The following is a 24,075-nucleotide window of genomic DNA, read 5'->3' on the forward strand; positions in this document are numbered from 1 at the left end:
TCTAGCTAATAAATTATCGCACTAAAGCTCCATGTTGATATAAGGGGCTGTTCATTAACTACGTAAACAGTTTTGAACAATACATCCTCATACATTGTATGAGCTATGTAAAGAAGTGTGCGTTTGGCTAGTACCGTCGCAATAATGGCACTTCGCTCATTTTCAACTTCAATTTTCATACTACCGTACTCTAACGGCCCTCTTCTAAAGATCATTCTCTAGCTAATAAATTATCACACTACAGCTTCATGTTAGATAGCCTATCCAACCATCGTAAACTTCACGTATGAAGTAACATAAAAACACTGTGAATATAAGATATATTGTTGAGGATTACATGACAAATAATTTCAATAATTTGAGGCCAGTTATTCACATTCTTGATCTTAGCTAAATTTCTGACTTCAAATATGGTGTTTTTTAAGGAGCTCAGATTAAAACAAACATGACTTTTGAACTTGGGCAATATTTTAAGATGAGAGAATGCCAAATAAGTTTTGAGGAGAATTGTTGAGGAATTATAGGGATGATTATTAAGAAATTCTGGGGAGACTTTCAACGAAATTTGAGTATAAATTTCAGGTAACTTTGAGAAATATAGGTAGAAGAAGGTAGATCTGAAGAGACTATTATGGGGAATATGAGTAGTATTTAAGTATTATGGGGATTATGAGTAGTATTTAGTAGTAACTCAAAAGCAAATAGAAAAGAATTCAAGAGAACCTTCCAAAGAAATTTGGAAGGAGATTTAAGGTGCATAAACCATGAGGCAAACTTAATGATGATATGTCTACTATCCTGAAACCAGTGTTGGAAAAATATCAAATGCCCAAGATCACGCTTGATTTTCGTAGACAAAAATCAACAAGCAACCAACTGATATCGATATTTTGGCTCGGAATATCAAGCTAACAAAACTCACCACACACTTATCCAGTCAGTAATTTTTACCGAGTTTTTGAATTGCGGAACTGTTCGGTAAAATTTAAAAAATCTGCGAAAAATTCAAAATTGAGAAAATGTGTTACGAAAATTTACAGACTTACTTCTTTTAACTCCGTTTAACGATGAAAAATAAAATTTGTCGATTTCATCGAACCTTTACAAATAACGGTCATTTGAATTTTAACCGAGTTTTTCAGTATTTGTGAAAATTGTGAAGATCGTAGAGTTCTCTGCATCTCTCTAAAGTAAATTTTGGACTAACATTTCTTCCCCATCCCCACCAGTTGCAAGGACGTAGCCAGGATAAATCTGAACTGTCGGAAGAAGACACATCCTTTATTAGGTAGTGATTAATCCCAAATCACTTGCTTGCAGTAATGGATAAAGGTGAGCCTTCTTGTTAACATCAGTTTAGAACTCGTACAACCTACGATTGTGTGCAATTTGAATTATGCTATGCTATGCTTTGCTATTTCAAAAACCCAGTGAACAAATACTGAATCCTGTAAAAAATCTAAGTGTGCAGCTGCAAATCTCAACAAACTGTGCTGATATTTAGTTTTATGGTTTTTTGATTTACACCCGAACGCAACCGAAACTTCCATAACGGGTGGCAGCAGTCACTTCGTGTCTGCCATCGGTGAAGAGTAAAAAGAGATAGCAAACTATACTTTCTCTTTCTAAGAAAACGATGTGCAATTATTTTTCTGTCGAGCCAACTCTCAGCTTGATTTTTGCACTTTGTGAATAGTTTCGCAATATCAAGGGGCTTGTTAAAATCAATATCAAGCAGTGGTGTCGCGTCCACATGTGCAACCTGTGCACGACACAGGTGTAAATAATTTCAAAAGTGCGTTTTGATTTTTTTATAGATTTTATGGTCACATTATAGCTGTACTTCTTTAAGCCAGACCACAAGTTACAATGAATACACTATTTTATAGTGTGGCTCAATTAAATCTTCGACCTTGATTTGCTTCAAAAAGGATTGAATTCTGTTTGAAATGTCTGCCTAATCCCTAATTTATTAATTTCTAAGCATGTCGATATCACCACCATGACAAAACTCGTTAAATAGTGCACCTAAAGGCGAACTTTTTTGGGTGGCGGGTGTTAAGTTTGTGATAGGTGTAAGCCAAGCAGACCTTCTATCACCTCTTGAAACATACCACAAATTGTCCACCATATATGGCGATTTGCACCACTAGTTGTAATTGAAACTTTCAGCAGTAACGCGTCAAACGAGAGCAAAACGGAAACAGCAGTCTGGTACGCTTTGGACGTTATCATATTTGCAGACCGGTTGGAATGTGTTTTTTTTTTTATAGAAGAACATTTGTGATGTTAGGTGCGTAAAGCGTGCATTTCTCGCTGTGCACTTGGATATCTGATTGCAGGCAAAGAAAGTAATGGAGAAAGAGAGCGCAAAAGCTCGCTCTAACTCTCTTGTCAGTTGTAAATCTCTCAATTACCGATGGTTGCGCCGGTGCGCCTGTCAAAACTTATGAACTTCCCCTGGTACATTCTGATAGTGTTGTTCTGATGAATAAAGAGTTAATTAATTCAGGTTTGCTACCCAGGGGACTTCATGAATTTTCTCTAGATTTTGACACTGTTTTGCATCAAAAAATATTTTCGGAAGTGTTTGACGGATATTCTTTATTACACTTCAGTCGAAAGAGTTAGCCTTGAGTTAAAATTTGAATTAGTTATGTTTTGCGATTCCTCCTACTTCGGTTAGCGTGAAAAGGGCCATACAAGTTTTGTTTGCACAAGATGATAGGCCTTTCAAATGTTACGTTAGGTAGTGATTAATACAGTAATTGAGAATATGTCCCTCGAGTTCATGGAGTATTGCAAAATAAAACAAAAACTAATACGTGGTGGTAAACTATAATGAACAAAGTTTGGTGCACAGGTAAACAAATGAGGCACGCGACGCCTATGATATCAAGCATGATGTTTTGTTCCAATATCACGCGTGATCAGGCATGGAAAATCATTTGCATTCTTTTCGTGCATTCATTAACATTCATTTGCCTCTAACTCTTTTCTTCAACAGCATTCCGCAAAATGATGTATAGAGCTTTTGTAGGTTTTGTTATTAGCAACAACTTTTTTTAACAAGTCAAATCTGTATCTCTTATGCATGATGGAGCAGAGCGAACAGAAGCCACTACTGTTTTTCAGTGAATGTATTTTACATTCGCTGAAAAACAGTAACAAGTTCTGCCTGTTGTAGTTCGTGATGCATAAGAGATACAGATTTGAGTTATGAGCAAAACTTGTAGCTAATAACAAAACCTACAAAAGCTTTATACATAATTTTGCGGAATGCTGTTGATGAAAAAAGAAAGAGGCAAATGAATGTAAATGAATGTATGAAATGAATGCAAATGATTTTCCATGACTACGCGTGATATTGAGAGTGTATGAGAGCGGAAAAATATCATTTGATTGATGATTTTGCCAAAACTGCCTGAAACTACACCTAACGATCACCTACGACTGAAAATCTCTTAAATATTGATCGATCGGTTGACACTCCGATGACAAATTGGCAATGTTTGAAAGATCATTCCTCAGCAATTTATCGATATATTTTAATTCTATTGGTACCAAATAAATCTTTAAAGTATGTAGTTTTCGAAATTCGTCAATAAATGGCTGCTCTATGAGTTTTCAAATATTGCAAGTTTGCCGTTACACATTTTACCAGAGGCATCGTGTTCGGAATGCTTATCAAAGAGGAATTCTGAAGAGGACTGCAACAAAATATGGATAATAATTCTAAGAAAATCTAATTCGTATTATAGCCAAAAAAAGAGTTGAAAAAGTTCTATTTGTAACTTTTGCAACTCTTTTTTTGGCTGTATTAAGATAATTTTTTTTAATCCAAATGAATTTGTGAGAATTTTGTATAAATATCAAAAAGATTTGGAGGATTGGGCAGGACATTTTGAACCTATTTCCTAAAAAAAACTCTGAGTAATGTTACAGGAGACGGTGAAGAAATTTCCAAGGGCATTCTAAAGAGAGTTTCAAGAGAATTCCATAAGATCCTCCTCAAGAGAATTTTGAGAAGCATTTCATAGAAATTCGGAGGAAAATTTCTATTCAATTCTGAGGTTAAATCCGAGAAAATTTTGGGATAACGCTTTTCTAAATTCTAAATGGCATTCCACGAGATTTCCAGGAACATTCTAAGTTAATTGAAAAGAATATAATGGAGAGAAATTAAAGCATTCAGACATGGAGAAATTTTCTATGGATTACCGGACAAAATCAAAAGATTATTGAGCGGAATCCTGAAAGTAAAAGTAATTTCGAAGACGTTTTGAAATGATCCTCAGAAAATCCTTGCGGAATCTGCAACCATATGAGAAAAGTTCCAAATATATAATGTTGTAAAATGTTAGATTCCAAACATAAATTTAAGATCCAGAATTAACAAAAAAAATCTAGATTCTGAGACTTCTGTTGAGCTCAAATTTTAAGATCCACGGTTTAAAAAAAAGATCCTGGTCTTAGAAAACTTTTCAAGATTATGGGGCTGGATTCAGAATTCTAAGAGAAATATTCGAGACAGTTCCAATAAAATTCCCGGTTATTTCCCGGTCAATTCTCGGTTCTCCCAATTTTCTCGGTTCAGGTCTCCTTGCATTTACTTTAGATAGCAAAGGGTTGCGATCTGTCATACAAGCTTGAACCACCCTAACGCCCACGTTTCCAATAACAATTTCCAGGCAAAAGTCAAGTGACCAGTACGTACTAAATAAGATTGCAATCAAATGAGCTTTAGGATGATGATCAGGAACTGATTTGAAATCAGTTCCATTATACTACCGCATGACCTCATTATAACCCACACAAAAAACCTCCCTCCAGCGTCTTTCTTTGTCTCCAACAACGCGAGCTTCAGTATTCCCGAAACCAGTTTATTGCCAGATCAAACTGACGCAGAAATTGACACCCATCAGTGATGACTTCCCACAAACAAAACAAACACCTCAATCTCAAGTCAAACAGCATCTCTCCAGTTCAGGCCCTTCCATTCATTCAACCGCGCCCTGCTGATCACCTCATTCATGATTCATGAACAGGGCAAACTTGGCTGCATCACCTTAAAACATAGATCAGCTCACGTCCGGCCGAGGTGAGAGGCCGAGAAATGTAAATCTGATCGGAGAGCTATCACAGTCCAAACATCTGCGCCTCTTCCGTTCTTGCGTCGGTACCTCGAAAACAAGCACGTGTTCCGGACACTCGGTGTCCCTGCAGTCACGGTGTCACCACGGTGCCGAACGTGGAAACCCTCCAAGTGCCTTTGTTTTTCCGTTTTGCCTTCATCCCCTCCAATTTAGTCAGTCGTCAAACAAGCTGAGGTTCTGTTGGGTGTTGTGGTCATCCACCCTCGTGGATCAACACACTTGGTACGTTGTATCGCTGCGCCGCAGCACTGACGAAGATGACGAACCGAAAGGATTGATAACGAAGGTCAACAATGCCCTACAAATTGCGTGTTTTGCGGTTGTTTGTCATGTTCCAAACAGGGAGAAACTGGGAAGTTGGACCCGAACCGAACAGCTGTCCCAAGGTGTGCTCCCTTTCTTAGTGATTATTATCGATCGCTGCGGTACTTTGTCATTGGCCTTGTTCCGGACGTAAGCCGCTTCAGTTAACGACGGGAAAAAGGGGGAGAGAATCGATGCAAGATTTGTAAGAACCTGACACGAGGGCGCTCGTGTAAGCACTCAATTCCACAATCTCCAAGAGTCGGAGGAAAAGTAAATCCACACACTAAACTCGGATGAAGTCATCGTCGGGAGGGTTCAAAGTTCGGTTCTTCAATCAGAAATGTTCATTGTGCATTCGAAACAAACAAAAAACGGACTGTCTGGAAGTGTACAGCGCTGATTGGGAGAGGTGATTCAATCAATTTGCTTGGCGGTTTTGGACTTTGAACCGCTTGATTCCCACTGCTCGTGAGCTAGGCTGACGCTGTTAATCCCTCAGGTGCTGCCGTGTATGCGATTAATTAGTGCGACCTGCTGTCGGCTGATAAAGGCGTCTTCGAGTGTGTTGGGCGTCAGTTGAAATTTAATTTAATCGAAGCTTTGTATGCTTGTGAAATCGGGCTTAAAATATGTAATGAAGAAATTGGCGTGACATGTGATTGATGGAAATCATACAAAACACCAACAACAACAAATACAAAGAATCATAAGCTCTGAGACTGGATTGTATCAGTTGTTGATGTAATCAATCCTATGACGTATAGTACTGACCAAATCATCTACCACCTTGTGATTTCCACAAACGATGATAAGGGTGACGACAAAATATCTGCGAAAAAAGTGAGCTGATAAGATAATTCGCCCAACTCAGAACAATGGAAATTTTTTGAAAAGGCATCCTAAAAATTAAAAATAGCAAGACACGTGAATCACTTGATAGTGCACTATGTGAGCATAACCTTCGGTGAATTTCCACTTAAGACAAAAAAATTACCACGCAGTATGAACGCAAAACAACTGCAATGACGATAGTTTAGTGAACTTCTCGGGCATTTTTCTTGATATTGATTTAAAATACAGTAGAAGTAACTTATTTCCTCAATTAACTCCATTTCCTCTCATTGACATGTAAATTTCTTCAACCTTAGTAGTTATTTTTCTGACTGTTTCTGGACTTTCTATTGGGGATATTTCTGCAAATGAAACACTTGTCTTTAATCCTCTGTTATAACATATATTCCCAGTGCATACTTTAATGCCCATCCCATCTCCGTTGAACATTTGTTATGGATAACACGTTAAACCAAACGATTTATCGCAGTGGGATATCTCCGGTGGGAAATCGTTCACAAGCATGTATTGCACATCCCAGCCCAAGTAACATTGTAAGTTTTATTGAGGTTTTAAAGCACCCTACAAGTCTAAATCATGGTCTACAGTACCCTAATAAAACCCAAATTGTTACTTGGGAGGTAACCAATAAGCCCGCTAATTTGGATTGATTTTGTTATATACAGCTAACATACGACTAATACAGGGCTTTGGCGCATTATTAGTCAGATTGTTACTAAGCAGACTTGTTGGGTTACTATGGATTGCCACCTCACTTTTTTTTTCCATCAGCATAATCGAAAATTTGATATTCAGAGTTGTGCTTTCACAAAATTATAAAGTTTGGATCATGTTCAATATTTAATCATAATTTGCTACTTCAAGCAATCAAAAATCCATCCATCCAAGCAGGATCATAATTCAAAATGTTCATTGGATAGCTTAACGTAGGAATTTATCCGCCTCTTAAACACATAATAAAGAATTAGAACTACAAGTATTCAGAAATATATCTCTTAGCTTTTTGCCATTCTTGGATTTACACAAAGACGCTCCAACCCATTTTCAGAGGTTTAATTTTTGTTGGACCGAACTAAACATAGCACCACCCAGTTTTATAGGTTCAAGCAAAATGATGCGCAACCAAATGGTGCTCGATTATGAAGACTTTATTATGGTTATGGTTTGGAGAGAACGTTTATTTCATTGAAACAGTGATCAAATTATCACTTTTAATTTGAACATTTTTCAACGATTTTTTTTTTTAGAGAATTGGAAAAGCATTTATTGTAGCAAACTGTGAGAGTTATTTCCTATCGATTGGTGTATTTGGATTTTAATTTAATCTATAAATGACAAAGCTAATAAGCGTTCAAAACCTTACACCTTTTCGTGACGGTCGCAACTTTAGATTTTCGATTTACCCCCAGTACCTTCCCGTAAGACGTAGTCTACTTCAAAAAACAACTCCGAAAGATCAGTGTTGGGAAACTATAAAAAAAAATCAAATCTAACCAATGTCTAAGATCACGCTTGATTTTTGTCGACAAATTAACGGCGGATGATATTACAAGCTGTGATATCGTAGAGCTACGAATATCAAGCTAGCATAACTCACCAGCTTTAATCCTAACCAAACCGTGGTGAGTTTGAGTTGCATGATTTTTGCTACACATCCGAACGCGACCCGAAACTACCGTCACTGCTGCAGTAGTTTCGTGTCTGCCATCGGTGAAGAGTAAAGAGAGATAGCAAACTATACTTTTTCTTTTTAGGCAAACCATGAGCAATGGAATCATTTTTGTGTCGAGTCAACTCTTAGCTTGATATTTACATGTTGTGAATAGTTTCGCAATATCAAAGGAGCTTGTAAAATCAATGTCAATGTCAATGTGGAATTGACCGTGAGTAATCGGTTCAATTCCTTTTTATTATAATTAAAGACATTAATTATGTATAACGCAAATGATAACTTGGCTCTGTAAAGTGTATGCGATTGAGCCTGTACAAATAAATTAATACAAAAAAATAAGTCATATTTCCTCATATTCGTACATTTCTTTTACTCAATCTTTGAGTAACTGTGGTTTTAGCAAATGACATGGAAGTCAAATAAATTTTGTTATTAAATCCAGGGTCCTGCGAATAAATTTCCATAATTAGAGACATATAAACAACTATGGATGATCCAAAGAATACCCCACAAATATGCCAAGAAACGCAATCAGATGGTATTTAAGCTATTTATTTAAAAAATTACAAAGGTATTAATGGCAGTAACTTCAAATGGTTCGCGGACAGTTAGTTTTTTAGCAAATTTTGGGAGACCGATTTTTAACGATTCAAGCCCTGGGGAGCAAAAATATATAATTTTGCATCAGCCTAATGGGCATTATCTAAAGTAAAGTCAGCTAATTCAAATCATAATGCTGCAATTGTTGTTTCCCGCATGTAGCAAGCGTATTCTCAATAAAATAATATACCGCAATTTGGCACAACAATTCCAAGCTGATACCGCCAGCGGATCGACTTTTCGACTTTGGAAACAAACTTGTTCAAAGATTGCTGAAAAATTGAGAGCAGCGAGAAAATCGAAACAAGGGTCATCGCGCTCGGCCCATAACGATCCAACACCAAAACAGACAACGACTTTACGCATAATTAGTATGCTCACGTGTCGTTCAACGATGGCGGTACGAATCCGTCCCAAGGTTATCGCCATCGTAATTAGCTCTGTGAGGCAAGAATGCGAACTTTTACGATTTGGTGCTAGAAATTTCCACAAAAAAACAGACTGAGAATGGAAAAGGGTGGATCATGACAGACCATTCGAGCAGGTATCGACGTGTTCTTTCATGAATTACCTTCCATCATAGGTAGGCTAGCTCGATGTGCTGAAAACTGCTCACGCACACGAACAAACGTAGCCGACCTTGCACTTTTTTTTTCAAAATAGTATGCATTTCGGAACGGTCTAGTAGTAACAGGTACTTACCTAACGGCATATCGCACAGCAGACAGCATGCGGCCAGCGATCCCGCCGAGGCTCCACTGATCCGATGTAGCAACAGATGGGGGGCATACTTTTTGAAACAGACAGCAACACCAACGTGATAGATTCCCAGAAAACCGCATCCAGCAAACGACAGATTCATCTTCATAGCCATTAAAACAGTAAACAGAAGAAAAGTCGTTCGGTCTTTGTCTCACTAATTAAAGGCAGGAATTCGATAGGCTTTTTTTTTCGTAAAATTAAAACCTCCCAAAGATTCTTCCGGCGGTGCGTTTGTGTTTAAAACTTTCCGTCAGTTTTGTTTTATCAGTTTAAAAGTAACCAAACGTTCGATCACTCACACTTTACTGTTTCTTCGAAGGTTTAGCTTATTCACTAAAAAAAATTCGGTTTTTATGCACAATCACACTCTGACCGTTTGTACTGTTTTGTATCTTCTTTCGTTGCACTACTGGTTCACTTCTCTTCGTTTGAAATAGGTCCGTTTTTTCCTCTCTTTCGAATTATACACAGTCAATGGTTTCCCAGAGGTATCCAGCTTACATGGTTCTCCTGTGGAAGAAGAGAAAAGACGAAAGATGCTATTAGAGGCCTACTTTGTTGAACTCTAATTAGGTTTTATAATTATACATTTTTTATGGCGCAGAGAAAGATACTGAAATGGGAGGTAAACATTTCCAAGGGCTATTCCAAAAATACGTACACTACCAAAAGGATGCATTCACAAACGAACCTTTTGAATCCAAAGCCTTCTAAGCAGTCGTGCTTTCGAAAGTGAACGTTCTTGGTCGCTTCGATCGCAGTTCACAACCAGAAACTCAATTAGCACGATTAGCACAATCGAATTGTTTGTTCCTTATGCACTGAACCAAAACTGCTCCAGCTTTTCCCCAGATGTTTACACAAAAGCTGGAACAAAGAGGCTCTCGATCTCGCAGCACTCCAGTAATCGAATCTCAAATCTCACAAACAATGTCGTTCCTTCCAGTTCCTCCAACTAGACTCACTGCGTGCTGTATGGTGAGGCAAAAAAATCAAAACACAAATTCGATTTATAAAAAAAAAACACCAAGTGTCGGAAAGAAAGTGCAAACGCCTGACCAGCTGGAACTGAACTAAAAGCTACCGCTATCTAGGTACTGTCGTTTTATACTTGCCCTGTGTCGCGGGGCCGCATTCGACGATGATGACTATGTGTGCGCGCGGTTATTGTGAAGTGATATGAGACGGACGGATCGTGCCTTTGAATGTGAGCGGTATGACTACGACCACAACGACGATTAGACATCGCGCGTATCACATTGCCTCGCCACAACCGCGCCGTCAGTTCTCGGTCGAGATGTGCGGTCATTTATTGAAGTTATTGTTATTGTTGCTGTTGACATCTACCCACTTGCACACTAACATCATTGAAAGGACTTAAACATTGATGAATTGCGAGTAGAGCGAATTCTAATTGCCAGCTTTTGCACACAGCAGAAAATGGTCGAAATATTTACTAATAGAAACCTAATCTACTCAAGTCGAAACTCGTGCCAAGCTGCTTATTTTCGTGTTCAATTTCACCGTCATGCCTTATCGTTGAATAATGCTATCACAGCTTCGTTGATGGTACGAGATTGCGTAGCACTTTTTGGAACAAAGGATTTGATTACCTTCTTTTGATAAGCCATCAGACGATACGGTGTGTGCGAAGAACCCTAAACTTCATCCACTTTCTAATGATGCTTTTGGATCAATGTAGCATCACATAATTGAAAACATCTTTGAGTCGTCGAGGTGCATTTTTTAAAATTATAATGGAAAATGTGGAGTACTTTGAACTCGGCTTCTCAATATGAAATAGTAGTACTAACTCACTAACTTGCTTTTAGTATAAAGAAGTTATTTTTTTTAATGAACCGTTTCCTAAGAGTAACTAATTATGTTTAATCAAAGTTACATCCCATCGGTAGGTAAATTCCTCTTTTAAAATGAGATCAATTATCCTTAATCAACATCATGCCATCGCTCCAAATCGCCATATTTTCACTTGAATTTCATCAAATTGCTATCCATGCAGTCAGTTTCACAACAAAACGAAAATCATTTCGTAACATTTACTGGAACTATCTACACAAATTAGTGCCGAGAAAATTCTAGAACACTAGACGGAGAAATCCTTCCAGAACGAGCGCCAACAGTGTTCACCGTTTTACCACTTCCGTTTTCGTTCGCTAGCCTTTGCTTTCAGCTTAATAGATCAGTCCACAAAACTAAATTTCCACCTCAATCAATTCACCATCCACGAGCTTTGGCAATTTTCCGTGGGTTTGAATTGGCCCCCATTCGTTGCCAGCTCTTTTACTCTCATGGTGAACGAGGAATACCCAAAAGCTAGAGATAAACTGAGGTTAGCACTGATGTTTAACAGCAACAACAGCAATGACCATGATCAAGTTTTCTCGAACATTCCAGTTGCTTCACCATGAAGGGTAAAACGATCGGCTGCTGTTGGGACGGTTTGAATGCATAATAATTTTGACATGTTCCTTTTAGTTTATCGAAATAAACTATTGTACAGTTTATTATCTTACCAATATTGTTTACATTATCTATCACGACAGGGTAAATCAAACAGTGCACAAAACATTGGCAGCTTGTCTGTGGGTTTATTTTGGCTCCTATTCGTTGCTATCTCCTTTACTTCCATGGCGAAGGAGGAATAAAAGCAAGAGGCAAAGTGAGGATAGCACTGATCTAAAACAGCAACAACAACAACAATCATGATCAATTTTTCTCGAATATTCCAGTAGCTTCACCATGAAGGACGAAATGATCGGACGCGTTGGACCTGGTTTCAACTGAGTAATTTACAATCGTTATGACATGTAGCATTATTTGTCTAAATCTCGCGTAGAAAGCTATTGTTTTGTTTGGTATCTTAAGAATATTCGCGACTAGACGATTTCGCCATAAGTTAAAACAGTGCCTTCCTGTTTTTAAAAACGCATATTTTTGGTATCTTTCCTTGCTATACCGTATGCGTGATAATGTTTGCACCATTGAGCAATGTCAAAATTTAAAAAAAATCACAAAACTTTCTTTTTCGAGTTTTTTTTTATTTATTTAAAGGGAGGATGTTTCTCAGAGTTTTAAACTATGTTAATCATCGATCGATTTTCTACTTGCTGCAATTACGGCCTCCACACGCTTCCGGAATGCACGGCAGATTCTAATAATGTAGTCTGGACCCATTTCTCTCCAGGTACGGGTCAATGTTTATCTGAGGCTTGCTGTACTCGGGTGGCGTTTAGAACAGGCCTTGGCTTTCATGACGCGGTATATTGAGTAATCCAGCGGATTAAGATCGGGGCTGGATGGCGGCCACATATCCTTCGCCCAGAACGGAAGACTTACTTAAAATCCTGATGTAGACCTCCGTGTTGACCTTGTCACCTTCTGTAATGAACATCAGGTCCATTTTTTTGCAATCGGAAGCCACCAATCCATACTACATACTACATACTACATTGCTGGTTTATGCGATATTTCACTTTAATTTACATGAAATATCGTTTAAATTAACGTCAAATAATAACCTAGCGTTAATAACGTTTGCGCTAAATCTATCGCAAAAATTTACAAAAATTGTTCATACGGTGTAGCAGTGTTGCGCAAATATCAAAAAATCCAATCCAGGGTGTCGACTCAAAGGCGAAAATAAAATTCCCTGAATTTTCCTGACTTTCCAGTCGGTTTTCAGAAAAATTCCAGTCCACAAAACTTCGTTATTTAACCTAAGAAGCTACAACGTGATGTGCTTTATTATACCATAATGTAAATTAAAGTTAGTTTAAAATGAGCAGCAGGGTAAGCTTTCGAAAATATCAAGAATAGCATACTCATGGCACGTACAACAGAACTTGATACTAATACAATTTTTATAGACCATATTACCGACTACCTACGAAGGATGTGAATAGACCTAGGGCTATAAATACATATTATAATATAATAATGAATAGCTACTGCTCACAACTAGGCTCACTATTCATTACTAAGTAATAATAGGAATATTTAATCAATGTCACCAAGCTCTCAATTTGTGTTCATAATTTCACAGCCAAAACAAAATCAATCCGTAGACGATCCTTTCTCTTAACATATAAATTATTGTAAATTAACAGAGCAGTGATTATTCTTGCTTTGGCAACCGAACCTGAGGATGCACTGCTCATGCATTAGTCAGTTTCGTACTATCTGGAACTCCATATGACAACCGCAGACATGGCAAAATAATTTATGTTTAATTATCATTAACATTTTATTCTCTCAGTGAGTTCACGTTATGCCTCGTTCAGACTGGAGAGTCATAACATGTTATAACGGTTGTCAAATAATTGCAACACAGAAACCACCATCAAGGTAGCGCTATAACATGTTATAACTCTGTAGTCTGAACGTACTATTACAAAGAGAAATTATAAGTTGAATAGGGAAGAGCGCTACTTCGTCGTAATCGCCCATTTCCGTTCTATCGAGCAGAAATCATCAATAATGTCAATGATTTCACCACGCACAAAACGATAATACGTTTGTTCCGATCCGTTAGTTCATAAGCCACAACATGAAGCCTATTACAGCGAATTGTATGAATATGTACACTCATTGTTCTTAAAACAAAAGAAGCGGTCCTAGCGAATCCCATTTTTCTACGTTTATCAGTAGGACGAAGAAAATTTAATGGCGTTTCAATGCGTTAGGACGGAATTGAAACTCGTTGGACGAATTTAGCATCAAGAAGCAGTGTTAGATTTATAATAATATCTCAATATTGTTTGACTCTGTATCAAATCTAATGGCACGTATGGAAAGGTGAATAAATTCAAAAGTTATCTTTGATGAAAACCTTCCATGTTTTGTTCAAACCCTTTAAAAAAAGAGAGGTAAAGTGCGAGATGTGCTTAGTAGGACGGAAATTAGATCAAAAACCCTATGTGATTTATTTCGGATTAATTTTAAAAATGTTTATCAATTGAGCAGAATAATTTTCTCCTGCAAACTCTCGGCTTCTTTTTGAGCATCTTTAGCTCTCGGAATCGACAGCTTCTTTCATACGACGATCCTTGTATACATGGAAAGCGAATGCAATTTTTCGAACTCGCTGAATAATTTCATTCAAAATTTGTAAGTTTTCCAACCCGTCTGCATGAGTAACACCATCATAGATCTGACGTCGCGCTACGACTGAAACGTAATGTGGGCGGAAGCGGATTGGAAACGGCAAGTTTGACAATTGTCACAAATGACATCAAGATGCCTAACCGCACTCGATTTGATTCTAACTAGTTTTCAATTCGACAATTCTGAGTAAGCCTAGATCGGCCTTTTCCGCTACCACTGCTGTTCCGCTGTCATTGCGTTTGGGCCTTGACTCTTCCCTCATGTTTTCAAAAAGATATTCTGCATTTACCCAAAAACTCTCTCTGCATTGGCGTTGCCATGCAATAAGCAGCAAATTATTTTCACAACCAACAATAGTTCTGAATACGCCGACCAATAACCTGTGCCAAAAAACGTCCAGTCGTTCCTTTTTGCGATCATATTGATCAAATGTGCATTTACCTGTGCAATATTATTCAGATGGTCAATATTAATGAACCTTTCCATAATGCCTCTAACCATTTGAGACATCACGTTGCACAAAAAAGGCACCATAGGGTTGTCCGTCTGAAATTCGCATCGAAATGGCTCAACTTCGACAGCAACTGATTTGAAGAAAGCTAGCTTAATACCACGTTCAGACTACAGAGTTATAACATGTTATAACGGTTGTCAAATAATTGCAACACAGAAACCACCATCAAGATAGTGCTATAACATGTTATAAATCTGTAGTCTGAACGTACTATTAGCCATCAGCAGCGAGACATTCAAACAGTTTTTAACATCTTGGTAGGAAGCTGACGTTGGTTCGATTTTGTCTTTCTGGACGCCTTGAATAAATTTTCGTATTTGCGGAGTAATTTTGATTGCTCTCTGAACAGCAGCACTATTTTCCAACCATCAGTGACCGCAAAACTTTAGCAGTAATATGGTAGATCCAGAATACATCGTGATAAACGCTCGTCTTGCTGGTACATCTTTGAAGATATTGTTGATACCACGCAAATATTTGACAACATCCCAACTGATACTGCGAACACCATTCTTGAATGCATTATGCAAAATATACAGCCCACAGCTTCCCAAATCTATCAGCTTCTCGCCACCTTTTTGTACCTCTAGCTTCAATTCACATTGGGCCCATCCATGGACACTTCCAGCAACTTGTTCGAAAAGATACCGGCAAGGGCGTCCATAAACGCAGCGAGTAGATCTGATGCCCGGGATCTTCCCAAAAACTTTGACGTCATGCACTGATAAAATTTCAAAGATTATTTTATGTGTCCCACACATGATTTTTTGCAATGTGATCAACATAATTTTTTTCTCTGACCTACATTAAAATTCCCTGACATTCCCAGACTTTCCAGATCATAAATAGAATTCCCTGACATTCCCTGACTTTCCAGGTTTTTTTCAGGTAGTCGAGGCCCTGCAATCTCACCAATGCCAAATATCACGCTTGATTTTCGTAGACAAAAATCAACCAGCAAGCAACTGTGGATGATACTACAAGCCGTCATATCGTAGCTACGAACAGTGATGGAAAAAATCGCATCGCATAACGTTCAATTTCAAATCATTATCACAAACATGTTCTTGGAAATATTTCAATCTCAGTAACCATCTCTATGGAGAGTAACGCATTCCCGTGAATGAAGGAGAGAAAGCAAAGGAATGCGTTGGTTCATTCCTACAAAACATTCATCGTTCAGAACAGACAGAAAAACAGAAGAATAATGTACATATGTAATCGCCCTAATGTGGTGTTTACATCTGTCCTGGTTTGCTAACGCTAGTGTACTAGAACTGAACTAATGTGGTGTTTACATCTGTGCTGGTGTACTAGCCAACTAGCACAAACTTCATTTGCTCCTGAAAGCTTATGCTGGTAGACGCTGATGCCGTGTATACATTATGCTGGTCAGTTTTTTTGCACAGTGCTAGTACACTAGTGCTAGCAAATCCGCACAGTTATAAACACCATATAAAGAGCAGTCAGCATAATGTAAACAGAGCGTCAGCATCTACCAGCGTGAGCTTTCAGAAATAACAGAAATTCATGCTAGTTTCATGGTTGAGCTGGTGGAGCTAGTGAACCAGCGTGTATGTAAACACCCCATAAATGTGTTACATGATGAGTTTCAGACACAAACTGGTTTCTGACCTGAAGTAACCCGAAACATGTCCAGATGTGAACAATGTACACACTTAGATTTTTTTTGCCGAGATGGGCACCACGGCAAGTTTTTCACTAAGATCCATGAAAATAAAATGCTGTGCTGCTCGGTGGAGCCCATCTCAGCAAAAAAATCTAAGTGTGTAGATCTGAACTCTCAATAGGAGTATCAATGATCTTGCATGATAAATTGTAAATCAAATAACCATTTGGCCACTTCCCTGAGCGGATGATTCCACTCCGGTGGTACAAAAGAAGTCCAAGAACACTTGGCTTGAAGCCGATTTTTTATGTTAAGCTTCGTTTAAGCGTTTGTTTTTAACGTCCATGGTAACGTTGCGATAGGTGAACATTTCAGCGACATACATCTTAATATAAATTCTAGATGCTCAACGAATCTCACACTAGCGAATTAATCTTCGAACAATCTTCTTTGATTTCTCGCATCTACTTGCATCGCGCATCATCTTTTGGCAGGAAATCTTGAGAATCGTCATCAATCTTCTTTCTATCTACTCAGCGTGCGCGCAGCTAACCACAGCAAAACACAATTTTTCCTGCGTCGTAAATAGAGTCGCTATAGAGGGCTATGCTGTGGCTGTCACGTCCATTATATAACGCATATACCTCCCATTGATTTAGGTACTTTGCATTTCTGAATCCATTTTCTGGTTGGTTCACTCTAAATCTGGTGCAATGGGGCAAAGGGGTTATTAAGATAAATGAACTAGATTTGGAATTTCGATATTTAAATCCATGTTTCAATCGTTTCCAATGTGTTTTTAAGGCAATGAGTACTGAAGCAAAATAAATTGATACATTGCAAGCCACAGATTGACGACCATTTAGTGGCAGGCTATTTAAAATGCTCCCAATAGGGATGCAGGGTCATTTTACTCAGCGGAGCAATAAACGGCCTGTTCTACTACTGAAACTAGAGAGGAGAGATTCAAAACAAACTGCCTTGGCAACCTATGCCTAGATGATTTCTTGCAACACTACCAATGCAAATCAAGATAGGCGCTGCTCGATTGGCTCTGGCTTTGACAGTTCGTTTGGCTCAAAACCAGCCAGTCCGCTCCTCTATTATACCAGACCCTCTCTAACTGAAAATATCTTAAATAATCGACGAACGATTCAATGAACCCCTTTGAGTCCTTTCTGACACATCCACACTCAAATTGTTTTTGTCCACACAGCTCAACAACCATGCGGATTTCTCGAACATTTCATTATATCACAATGTTCCCAGTAACAAACTAGTTACTAGGCTTCACTAGATGTATGTAGGTAACGTTTCTCAAAATCCCCTCCTGATTGGTCTGTCTCAGCTTCAAAGACTCCGGATACCGATCTTGTTGATACCGCTGCCACCAACACATCTTTTATAGCTTTGGACTGACCTGATATTTTGTTATAGGTGTTGATCCCAACAAACGGTCACCGACAAACCGACATGCCACTGGACTATTTAGTTTGTCCGCAATTCAATTTGTCAAATGAGCGATTTGATCTGTCGAACGGGCGATCAGATCTGTCAAGCGAGGTAAGACGCAAACCAACACAATATAAATTTTACGTGTGTCCGTGTCCTTGCTCACGATATGACGCGATAGGATGAGTAGATGGCGGTAGTGTTTAACGTGTTTTAAATATCTTGGGCAAGAATTTGAATGCAGCTTCTATGAGGTCACGTTGGTTCGTCGGTGCTAATATTTAGGCCAGATTCATAAACATAAGTGAACGTTATCCTAGAAAGCAGTGTCAGATTAGACGTTTGCGCTCAGGTTCGGTTCATAGAGCACACCTTTCATCACCACTTTCGTTACATACTTGTTAACACCAACTATCAATCATTGCCAAGCAATGAGAGATTGGTTGTCATTGACAATAGTGATGGAAAAGTTCAATAAAACTCACTTTGATGAGCAAACGTCTGTTTTGGTGAACTTCGAACAAATTTCCCGAACTATTTCTACGGTGACAGATAACACTTAGGAGCCGTGAACCGTTCAACCCGAACAACGCGTAAGCTAAGTAACATTGAGCGATTCTCTTTCGGTAATAACTTGGCTGAAGTAATGAACTTGGGTTGTTAGCAGGATGCTTAAATAAAACAGCAAAAAAAGGTTATCTTCCATTCAATTCCACTTAATTAATGTTGGTATCCATGACAGATACGTATTTCGACTACAATGTACAGTCCTCATCAGTGACATTCCCACTAAAGGCTTATAAAAACCTTTCCCCTTTTTGTCCAGTTTTACCGGCGATAAAAATACTTTCTATTGTGACTTTATAATATTTAATTGATACCTTCCACTGAGCAATAGTTTATTGCTCCTCGGCAAGCAAATTTAGTGGCAATTATAAGCATTTTAATTGCAAGGTGCAATTTTTTTAGGTATTGTTTATATTTTTGGTATTATTTAACACGTTGATTACTGGATGGATTTTCTAACGCATTCTTATCGATTTAAACAGCAATTATCAGTTTAAAATCGTCAGTTATGGAAACGAAATATTAAAACGATGAAATGCTCTTAAAAGTTTAGAAAAATGCTCTTTTACTGCGTAGCTACACACTTAGAAAAAATCATATAAATTTAGGTGCTCTGAGAGTGACATATACGAGCGTCAATTTTGACATAAACTTGACTCATAACAGACGCGAAATATAGCTCAATCAAACGTACTTTTCGTTGAGCAATTCCGTCGCGTGTAAAATTAGTTATTTCTTAGTGTGTACTCAGATTTACTGGCCTGCCCGTGTTTTATTAATCAGAGGATCAGAGCGGCGGGCAATCGTCTAGGATGAGCTTCCAAAAGAAGCTTCTTTTATAATGTTCTACTGGAAGCCTCTTTTAGAATCTGCTTTAGAAGCTTATTCTAGACGGTTGCCCGTCGCTCCGATACTCTGACTAAAAAAACACACTGAACAGTAAATAAGAGCATTTAACAAGGCTTAAGGATAATTTTATCGTTTTAACATTACAAAAATCATTAAATCGTTCAAATATCCTTTTTTCGGATCATTTCCAGCAGCCATCGATTTCAAAGAATTTGACTACTTAATTTGCAGTTATGGATTTTGATCGACTTCAAACGCTTTTCGATCGAACATAACAAGTGGGATGGTTCTCGTGCAAAAGGTCTTATATTGAACGCTTTTGTTGGCAGACGCAAGAAAAAGCAGCTTTCCGTTCGGTTTGGAAAGTATTTTTCTGGAAACAAGTAAAACTACGTGAATCTAACCTTCATGACACTTTCAACAGTCCTGGACAAATCCAGATAGAGCTGGAATTAGGGCGTAACAGCTTGTGTAAACAATGACTTCTATCGAAGATTTCTAGGAACTCAAGGCACGCCCACGCAAACCAACATAACCGTCGGGTAGGGGAAGTCTTCTTCTACCCGATGGTGTTGTTGATTTGCATTGGCTAGCCGAAACTTTTTAGAAATCATCGAAAGAAGTCATTGTTTACAAAAGCTGTTACGCCCTAATTCCAGCTCTACCTAAAAATAATACCGTTCAACCTTTCCTTGCAATTCACACCGAAAGACGCTATCAAAACGCACGTCAGTTGCCACCAAAACCAGCCTCACATGGCTATTCGAGCCTTTTTCCACGGCGTCACCTGCCTCATTAGTTCAGTTACAACAGCGTCAAATATTGAAGCATTTAAATCTAAAAACTCGTACGAGCAGTGGATTGCATATGTAAACATTTCAGAGAGAAACATAGTTTACTTTCCACCAGAGCACCCCCCCAAACACGACCGCAGCAGCGGAGCGGAAGTGGTGTGGATGAAAAATAACATCTGCTGATTTTTGCCTCGCTGCGTCTGTATCAGAGTGGGTATCGAAATGATGATCGTTCACACCATCACCGTGAACCGTAGAAACATTGTTGTAGTAGTTGTTGTTGTTGTTGTTCTTGCTGGAACGGTGATGCAGTGTTGTCGAATGGGATTAGATGAAAATGCGAAGTGCGCATTAGTTACCTACCCTTAAATTAACTACGATTCAAGAGAAAGCGATGTGAATCTCGCACAGAAAAATGGCAAGAAATTCAACCCCAAAAAGGCTGGCAACCTTGCCAGCGGAAATGTTATTCTCGCAATCTATCCGCTCATACCACTCACGACACCACACACTCTGCGAACAAAACAATATTCTGTATTTGTAATAAAAACCGATTGTACACTAGCAGGCCACACACAGCCAAATCTATTGTTTTACCGTCTGGGCAGTCAGTACAACAGGGTTCCTTTGTTTCTTCACTGGCACACATGTTCTGCATTATGTGACAAAAAATTTGTTTATTACAACGCTAAAAGTACGTACCTATTCGCTCGGGAAACTGATATGTAGGTAGATTGGGCGGTGGCGGTCGCGAGAACGCCACAAAATTAGCAACTACGATCCAAAAAGCACCGAAAAATTCGTAACCGCACAAACTTGTTGACCTTCTTCCTTTGCCTATGTGTAAACAGATATAGCAATTCAACTTGTCACGCCAAAGGCGAAATAGAAAAATTCTGCGACCGTTCGAAAATTGCTAGCGGCGTTCTTATTTTCACTGTGCCAATTCCGGCGACTCGATTCTGCTATTCCCGGGGAAATAGGTTTCCGTTTAGAACTATTGTTGAAACACACACGCACACTGTAGTTGTCTACTTGAGGTACGCAACTTTTATGCTATTCACGGCGAAAGATTCTCAAAATAGCTTGCTACGAGAACAACGGTTCGAATGTAACTGACTCACGCGTGTAAACGATCGCCGATGGGAAGCGCGCTGGGAAAATGTATATTGTTGGGTACAATATTTGTTCCGGCGGTGGTGGTATGTGGGGTGGAATGTCCATGTGTGTGCACGTTACCCATACTGAGGAAGAAGGAGGTGGCGTGTTTTATGTTAACGTTGTATTTATGCTGTGCGAAATGTGGGAGAGGATTTGCAGCATATAACGTGAGCGAAGAGTGAGAGAGAGAGAGTTGTAGAAAATGCACAGCCGATTGAACCAACTCAAACTTGAGTTTCCTTTACAAAATCGCAAAATCGTAGGTGACTTACCAGTCTTTTAGTATTGTCCTGGGCTGCGTAAAAGTTTTATCGATTTTCTTCATATTCGAGCAAATTTTTCAGGAACATTTACTCAGTCTGAGTAGCTAACGTTTTTGATATATTGAATGAAAAACCACTCAATTTTGTGTGACCTCATCGGCCGTGATAACAGAAGGAAGTAGTAGAACCTCTGGTTGGTGTCTTTGGTGATGTAAGCGAATTAGATACAAATGCAGCGGTACATCATTTAATTAAAAAAAAACACACAAGATCTGTCGAAATTCAACAATGTGTGGATAAAAAGGAAAGCCGTTGGTCCCCGGTTCATGAGTTGATGGATCGATAGGTAAGGTCCAGGTGTCGGAGCTGCTTCCCTGGCGTGCGTCAGTAGCATTGGTGCTCAGAACGGAAAACAAGATCGACGGAAAACAAATCAAGGAAAAAAAAAGAATTCTTGGCAGCAGTAGAATACCACGGGCTTACCCATTGATGGTGATACAAACGAGCACAGCCCATGGAAAACCACTTGGCGGCATGAGGGAAAGAATCCTCCAGAAGCACCATCCCTCGGAAACTCTGGAGATACCAATCGCCAATCAGCATCCATTCTGGAAGCATAGATTTGGCTTCTAAGGTTGAACCGAGTTATCATCAAACTGCACGGCTGATGAGATCAACCAAAATTGAGTGATTTTTCACTCAAAATCGCAAAAACGTAGCTCACTCCTAGACTGAGTAAAATTTTCACAAAACACATAGGGTCCTTGGGAGCTCAATTTTGGCATGTGGATACATTGTGTTTCAGAGCAACTATTGGCCAAATTTGAGTGCTCTAGGACTTTGTTTACCCCCCTGACGATAATAGGTTAAGGTATTGCCGAAGGAAACTTTTCCCCTAACACAAATTTTCACTTCAAACCGGCCGTCGGGCTGAAGCGTTTTGGCTGAAACCTTTAACGGATTCAAACGTCTTATCAAGAATTTCTGAGAAAGGAAACTATTTTTTACTTACGACACCAAAACTGAACGTCTGTTCAAGGTTGTCTTGAAGGGTATGCACAGTGGTGAATCCCTGGATTAGATCAAAAATGAATTGACGAAATTACTTGGAATTGTGCCTGTCCAAGTATTCAAAATGAAAATGAAATCCCGTCCTGGCGATTCGCCAAACGGGATTTCTAATCATTTTTATTTAGTTCAGTTCAAGTCAAGCGAACTTCACAACCTTAAAGCCATGGAAATAGCTAGCCTTATGATCCATGTCCGAGTGAAGTGGGAACACTTTAGGAGGACTGGAGGAAGTTTCCAAAACTTCACCCCTTGCCGTAAGCGCCAGGAATGGAGTCTTAGAATGGTGAGGTCCAGGTGTGGGAGCTGCCAGGGAGGCAGCTCCCACACCTGGACCCTACCTATTGACCAATCAACTCATGAACCGGAAACGAACGGCTTTACTTCCCTTCCGGGGATCGCGTGATCAGAGATGTTATGCCTCAAAATATCCCGTTAAACCCAGGCCTGCTGGGGTGAGAGGTAATCACGCTTACCACTACACCACCGGCGCCGTTGCAGGAAAATTAAAAAAAAAAACATTATGAAAATTATAATTTTGTATATATTGGTACCCACGAACTATTTGTTAAATTTGTATAGGTACCTCACCAACTAGCTGCTGATAGCTTTCGTAGCTGCTCTATTTTCACTGCTTCTCTTCTAAAAACTAATTTAGATTTATTGCGTAAAAATGCACCATTTACCCATAATCTGGGTAGATTCTACTCATCGAGCGAATCCAGTTTACTCATTTTTGACTACTCCATTCAGCATGCAAAAATGAGTACGATCTACCCAGTCACTGAGGAGCCTCGAATTAGCATGCAGGCTCTTTCCGATGTATAATTTATTGGCGTTGACAGCACCGTCGAAAAATTGTCTCTTCTAGAAAAGATTGACAGTTTCTTATGGGTTTCTTATTTTTCGGTGGAGTGAAAGGATAGTACAAAGTCCACCATGTTTCACGCACAGTCTGATGTTTGCTTACGGATTTTACCATAGGAGTAAAGAGCTACAGAGTCGCCGTCAACGCCTATTTAATATAAAAGGTGTTCAATAAAAAATGAGAATGATTTCAGTGCCATCAGGGCTCTCGTGAGAGCATCGCGACTAAATTTCGTCGTACGGCTGACCAGGGCCCCTTCTCCAATATTCATTTACGTTTTTTTTAAAGAATAAACATTATATTTTTAATAAAGAATACTGACTTCGTTGAAAAAAAAAATTTACTAGCTATATGACTGCAAAAATTCTCATTTTTTATTGAACACCCGTTATCCACACGTCCAAGGAGAAAGTTCCAAATTTGAGTTTAGTTTACTC

At 38.9% G+C, this 24,075-nt stretch overlaps 1 protein-coding gene across 10 annotated transcripts in view; it reads right to left on the bottom strand.

The window, feature by feature from the left end:
• Positions 1-21,374, bottom strand: part of LOC135706312 (1-acylglycerol-3-phosphate O-acyltransferase Pnpla3-like) — a 56,918-nt gene extending 35,544 nt beyond the window's left edge. For 2 of the 10 annotated variants that reach the window (XR_010518163.1, XM_065227919.1), the window contains exons 1-2: positions 10,040-10,430; positions 9,289-9,858 (exon numbers count right to left, since the gene is read on the bottom strand). Coding sequence is in view for 9 of the 10 variants with exons in the window: in XM_065227919.1 (XP_065083991.1) it covers positions 9,289-9,460 (172 nt within the window). In the remaining variant the exon portion in view is untranslated. Of the gene's footprint in view, positions 1-9,288; positions 9,859-10,009; positions 10,432-20,980 lie in introns of those variants that run through there. The other 8 variants (XM_065227916.1, XM_065227912.1, XM_065227917.1 and 5 more) reach the window with 6 other exon arrangements.
• Between the last annotated feature and the right edge of the window lie 2,701 nt (positions 21,375-24,075).

This window comes from Ochlerotatus camptorhynchus, unplaced genomic scaffold (assembly GCF_037179485.1).
Source record: "Ochlerotatus camptorhynchus isolate MF236.1 unplaced genomic scaffold, CSIRO-AGI_Acam_v1.1 ptg000277l, whole genome shotgun sequence".
NCBI lineage: Eukaryota > Metazoa > Arthropoda > Insecta > Diptera > Culicidae > Ochlerotatus > Ochlerotatus camptorhynchus.